General features: G+C 45.7%; 1 protein-coding gene and 1 non-coding gene across 2 annotated transcripts; both read left to right on the forward strand.

Moving 5' to 3' along the window:
- Window positions 1–1,939: 1,939 nt before the first annotated feature.
- Window positions 1,940–4,950, forward strand: LOC125539887 (cell division protein FtsZ homolog 1, chloroplastic). The gene is made up of 6 exons (XM_048703427.1): window positions 1,940–2,275; window positions 2,695–2,794; window positions 3,003–3,232; window positions 3,651–3,818; window positions 4,108–4,341; window positions 4,490–4,950. Exons 1-6 carry the CDS (start codon window positions 2,051–2,053, stop codon window positions 4,742–4,744), a joined length of 1,212 nt encoding a protein of 403 aa, XP_048559384.1. The 5' UTR covers window positions 1,940–2,050; the 3' UTR covers window positions 4,745–4,950.
- Window positions 4,951–5,881: 931 nt separating this feature from the next.
- On the forward strand, window positions 5,882–6,000 carry LOC125542004. Its single transcript, XR_007297789.1, has one exon. It is a non-coding gene; the product is annotated as a U5 spliceosomal RNA (small nuclear RNA).

Consider the following 6,000-nt stretch of genomic DNA (forward strand, 5'->3'; position numbering starts at 1 on the left):
TCTACGCAGCAGAAAACACAACCAACGAGCGACTTGCGTGGACCTAGGAAATGGTGAACTTCGACGTCGGGGATCACCTCGAGGACGTCGTCCATCCAGGCAAGCATGCCTTGGTGCTAGATCCAATCATGGGGGGTTGCTGCCTCTCATGCGTCCTAATGGATGGAGGCCACGACCTCAATATTATCTTCACTAACACCCTAGAGAAGATGAATATCTCAGTGTCTAGCCCACATAGGTCGGACGTACGTGTGGTTTCATGGGGTGGTGTCGGGACGCCCAATGTCTCCCCTGCGGTAGATCGAGATCGAGGTCATCTTCAGAGACGAGCACAACTACCAAAGCAAAATCGTACAGTTTAGGTCGCTCCCTTTCAAAGCGGCTAGCACATGATCTTGGGCAGGCCTGCATATGTGAAATTCATGGCGGTCCCATCCTACGCCTATCTACAGCTAAAGATGTCGGGCTCGAATGGCACAAATACCTTACGGGGGAGCTCAAAAGGCCTACGAAGCTGAGGTTGCCAACGTGGAACTCGATGAGGCCGCCTTGGCCTCCGCCGAGCTCGCCAAGATAAGGAAACGGATAGGGTCATTAGAGCCGAGCTCCCATAGAAACCAAGGTCAGGCCGTGCTCTTGCCAGCCAAACAAATAAAGAAATTCTAGAAACCGACCTCATGTCATAGGATTTTGCCTTAATCCCTTCAAAACATGTAACCAAGTGTTAGTTACCAAATGAAGTAACACAAGTGTTGTAAGTTATGAATCTCATAAGAAGACGCTAACTAGTCAATAATATTGTCTAATCAGCCAAACCAAACATTGGTCATGGCTACCATTATTTGTTGTCGTTTCCTTAGCCAAGTAGTCATCCTTTCTTGGGATTTTACTGGGCCGTGCACGTGTGTTGATGAAGCGAAGATTCGTGCGTGCCTTGCCGGGCTCTATGTTGGTATCAGTCTCAATAAACCCATTATTGTAGAATCCGATAGCTCTTTTGTGCTCTCTTTTCTTGCAAATAATTTTCTTGTCAGATCTCTTTTGTTGATCTTAAGTGGGAAGCACGGAGCATTATGAAGCTTATAAATAATCTCAAGATCGTTAAGATCAAATGCTAGACAAACATGGCAGCTTATGAGATCGCCAAATTTAGGTTTGACAATAGGTCGGACGGTCTTCTTTACTACTCCCTCCATCACGGTTTAGTAGGCGCGCTTGCAAATTCTCTGGGACCTAGGTGGTTATCTATTGGTTGTGAGATGGGCTAAGAAATAGCATTCACATTACGCATGCATATAGAAATAATGTATCGGAGTACTAATTAGCTAATAGAAATAAATGCAATGCGCCCTAAACCTTGTCTATTATGGAAACGCACGCAAATTTAACTGTGCCTTCTAAACTGTGACGGAGGGAGTATAGTGTTTTGACCCGCGTGGCGTATTCTTTAATGAACGATTGTAAGCATGTTTTAAGCTGATTAATATATGAGGGTGTTTTTTTTAAAGTAGCAACATAAGCATTGTCATAGGCTCACAATGCATAATTCGTGTATCCAAAAGAACCCTCAAAGCTTGGGGAGCAACTTATATTTGCACACACATATAATGCATGAAAATCTGACAAAATAACATATATTTGTGCGTTCTTGACACAAACGGCACGATAAAAATGTGTTATCTTGTCAATTTTACCATTGTACATGGTACGCTTAGACTTGGCGCATCAAACTTACCGATGCACTAGCTGTCTTTGATTAAATAAAGTTACCGAAGTTTCAAAAAGTATATTATCTCACATTTTCATGTTTTTCTGAACTTTTTTCCTTTTTTGCAGATTTGCAGAAGAAAGAAATGACAAATAAAACCGCCCGACCGCAACCAGGAAGGTACTGTAGACACGACAGGGGATATTTGGTCGATTTCGAGAAACCAGCGCAGCAAAACCCTCCAAAAATCCCCCAAAACCCTAGAGTATTGCACGCCAGATCCCCTCTCCTCTCCTCCCGGCCACCTCTCCCCATCCCCATTCCCCCCACGGCCAAGGGAAAATGGCGCCGTCCACCTCGTCGGCCTCCGCCCTCCTCCACCTCCCAGGCCTGCCTCCCCGTGGACCCCATAGAGGCGGGTGCCGGAACCAGCCGCGGCGGCCGCGCCATGCGGCCGTGCGGTGCTCCTTCGCGTTCGCGCCCGTGGAGACGGCGAGGATAAAGGTCGTTGGCGTGGGAGGCGGCGGCAACAACGCCGTCAACCGCATGATCGGCAGCGGCCTTCAGGTAGTGCGGTGCCCCTTGCTTGGACCCCCTCCCCTCCCCCCGCGGAACCGGGGTTGCTTTCTGTCCCGTGCTCGGCGTGTAGATCCATTTCCTAGTCTGATTTGAAATTCGAACTTAGCAAGTGAACGAGTTAATCCGCGGCATTGTGTCCGTGCTCTGAATCCATTTCCCGAGGCCACCGCTCGTGATGCGCTTTAGTTCAGCATACGAGTCTATGTAGGCTGATGTGAAGGTGTGTGTATGCGTACTACACTGTTCCCTAATAAACAACGAAATGTGTGCTTATAGATTGGAAATTATTCCTTGCCTCCTTAGAAGCATCCAGGGGAGTCTTAAAGCAGTATAATTCGACAGTAATGATGACTGCACATTCCTTGTCTGATTTCTCAAATACTGATGACTGCATTATACAATTTCAGGGTATCGAGTTCTATGCTATAAACACAGACTCCCAGGCTCTTGTGAATTCCCAGGCGCAGCATCCGCTACAAATTGGAGAACAATTGACTCGTGGGCTGGGTAATACTTTCTGTTTTCTTATGAAAGAATGCTGTCTTTACAGATATTTTCCTGTTAAAGGCGCCACCTCTAATGCAAACTTGTGTTGATGCCCTGCAAAATAGAACAAAAAACAAACAGTATACCAGATGACACATGGCTACTGACTGTAACTTCCATTGCAAATAGCAAATATGTTAACTAGACTGACTTATGTTCGTGCAAACAGGTACTGGTGGAAATCCTAATTTGGGAGAACAGGCTGCCGAGGAATCGAAGGAAGTGATAGCCAATGCCCTCCGAGATTCGGACCTTGTCTTCATAACAGCTGGGATGGGAGGGGGTACTGGCTCCGGTGCTGCTCCAGTTGTTGCCCAGATAGCAAAGGAAGCTGGTTATCTTACTGTTGGTGTTGTCACCTACCCATTCAGCTTTGAAGGACGCAAGCGCTCTCTACAGGTATGTATTTGAACCTGAATATAAATCATTTTTGGTGTCCTGTTGAACAATATTTGGTAATTTTGATTAAGGTTGGAATGACTTTTGCATACATCACTTCTTTTTTATCACATAGAAGACTGCTATGCAAACACCAGCTACAAGAGTTAGCCCTACCTCTTGCAATGTCATTTTCAGTCCTTACAGTAGTCTTAGCGTCAGTCCCCTAATGCTGCTGTATACAATTTGTTGCTATTTGTTTTGTGAAAATACCCCTAAAACGCATTTGATTATTAACTACCCATCATCTGCTGATATGGATTCATTTGATTGCTAGTCATTGGAATTTCTGTTTGCAGTGCTTGGTATTTGTTTTGGACCACTCCTGCTTAAGTAGCCTTTGTTTTTCTCTAGTTTTTTAAATTTCTTACCACGTCAGGCACTCGAAGCATTGGAGAAGCTGGAAAGAAGTGTTGACACTCTGATTGTGATCCCAAATGATCGGTTGTTAGATATTGCTGATGAGAATATGCCCTTGCAAGACGCGTTTCTCCTTGCAGATGATGTCCTTCGGCAGGGTGTCCAAGGAATATCAGACATTATCACGGTAGGTTTTGCCCTTCTCTATGCTGCAGTTACTTAGTTGTGACTAGCACAATGTACATGTGTTTTTGCTATGGTTAAAAACAACACTGTATGCTTAAAAAGATTGTTTTTGCTATTGTTAAAAAACAATACTGTATGCTTAAAATGATTTTTAGTTCCAAGTTTTCCCTCATTCCAACCAGCTGTGACAAACTCAACATGTGGTGTAAGCCACACATGAATAGATCGCCATGACCAATTGACATCTTCATAGTAGTAAGATGACATAATACTTATCTGAAACTCTGCAGATACCTGGGCTCGTGAATGTTGATTTTGCCGATGTGAAAGCTGTGATGAAAAATTCTGGAACTGCCATGCTCGGCGTTGGTGTTTCTTCCAGCAAAAACCGTGCCCAAGAAGCTGCCGAGCAGGCAACTCTTGCCCCTTTGATAGGGTCGTCCATTGAGGCAGCTACTGGTGTCGTGTACAATATCACCGGCGGGAAGGACATCACTCTGCAAGAAGTGAACAAGGTGTCTCAGGTGTGTGTGTACGACTCCTTACTGTTATCTTTGAATAATCTTTGAAGAATTGGCCATGAGAACGTCGAGAATATTTAGGTGGTTGACATGGATGGGATGTACTGTTCAACTGCTTTGGAAGTAACCACCACTCATCCCCTTTCTGCAGATCGTGACAAGCTTGGCTGATCCCTCGGCCAACATAATTTTCGGAGCTGTGGTCGACGACCGTTATAACGGCGAGATCCACGTGACCATCATCGCAACAGGATTTCCGCAGTCCTTCCAGAAGTCCCTTCTGGCTGATCCGAAGGGAGCACGGATACTGGAGGCGAAAGAAAAAGCGGCTAGCCTCACAACGGCTGCTGCGGTGCAACAACCTGCGGCGGCCGTCCCGACATGGTCCCGGAGGCTCTTCTCCTGAACGCTGTTCAGCAGGCAAACAACCTTGCGATTGTGAGGCTGTGGTTCTCACTTTCTCGAGGCAGTAGAGAGTTTTAGCCGGTGTTATTCTTTTTGGCTGTGTAAACACTCTGAAAACTAGTTTCGCGTAGTGATTAGGTTCTCGCCTAGTGTATGTATTGCTCAGACACTTGACTCGGTTGTTTTAGAAAGTGTTCTGTTCGTTTATAGCTTTGGCAACCCCAGGGCTCGCCTGTTGCATTTTGTGGGTTTGTGTATGAGCATGTGTTCGATTGTTGAATTCAGCTAGATTCTGCGTGTTAGTGTATCCACGTTCTTGCTCGAAAACGAGGGGACTACGGAAATTGTCAAACTCTTTCAAGTTTCATCCGTCTTTTCTAGTAAGGAAGCTACAAATAAGGCAATGATAATCCTACACCTACGAAGACTAACGTAAATCTCTTACGTAACCTTCCATCAATACTTCTCTCCCCCTTGATTTTAAGTGGGGTGGGGCCTGCCTTCTCTCTAACCTCAATATTAACATGCCAGCTGTCTAATTACGTAACAATTACGTTAAACCATTCGTAGGTGTAGCATTGCCATAAGGCAACTATGAATTCTCATGGAGAGTTTGATCCAGTATCATATGGTGTGCGTACCCACCTATTTATATTGCCAAAATAGAGATGCTAAAATGCTGTCGACATACATGAGATTTATCTATTAGTTCAAGAAAACCAGTCATGTCCAAGCAACATCCATCCATGTCCTGCCTGCAATACAACTCTTTTTTTGAGGGAATGCAACACAACATTTTTTTGATTTTTTTGAGGGGGTTTTATCGATGAGAATACATGCAGCACAGGTGCTCAACACCGGACAAGAAAGTAGGAGTATCTCGTATTGCGTCGTGCCGCCTTTTTTTTTTAGGCAAGCCTCTGGCATTTGCTCCCCGGTAGTAGTATCACCGGGCCAAGAAGCCCACAGGGTTGCCCGGCCGTGAGCCCTTTGCCTCGGCCTTTTCCACCTACTTGCGGCTGCGCGGAGGGGAGGCTCGCACCTCCCGCAGAGATTAGTCCCACATCGCTCCTCGATGTCACAGCGCTTGGAGGGAGCAGTATATAAGGAAGGCCAAGGCTACCAATCGAAAGCACGCAGCTGCGCAGCGGGCACAAAGCGAACTATTCTTTCGCCTTTTACTAAAGAATACCGTGTGCACACTGCAATTAGCAGCATACGCTAATTTTTGAAGGGGATTCTCCTTCATTGGAGGGC

This window comes from Triticum urartu, chromosome 2, assembly GCF_003073215.2.
Source record: "Triticum urartu cultivar G1812 chromosome 2, Tu2.1, whole genome shotgun sequence".
Taxonomy (NCBI): Eukaryota; Viridiplantae; Streptophyta; class Magnoliopsida; order Poales; family Poaceae; genus Triticum; species Triticum urartu.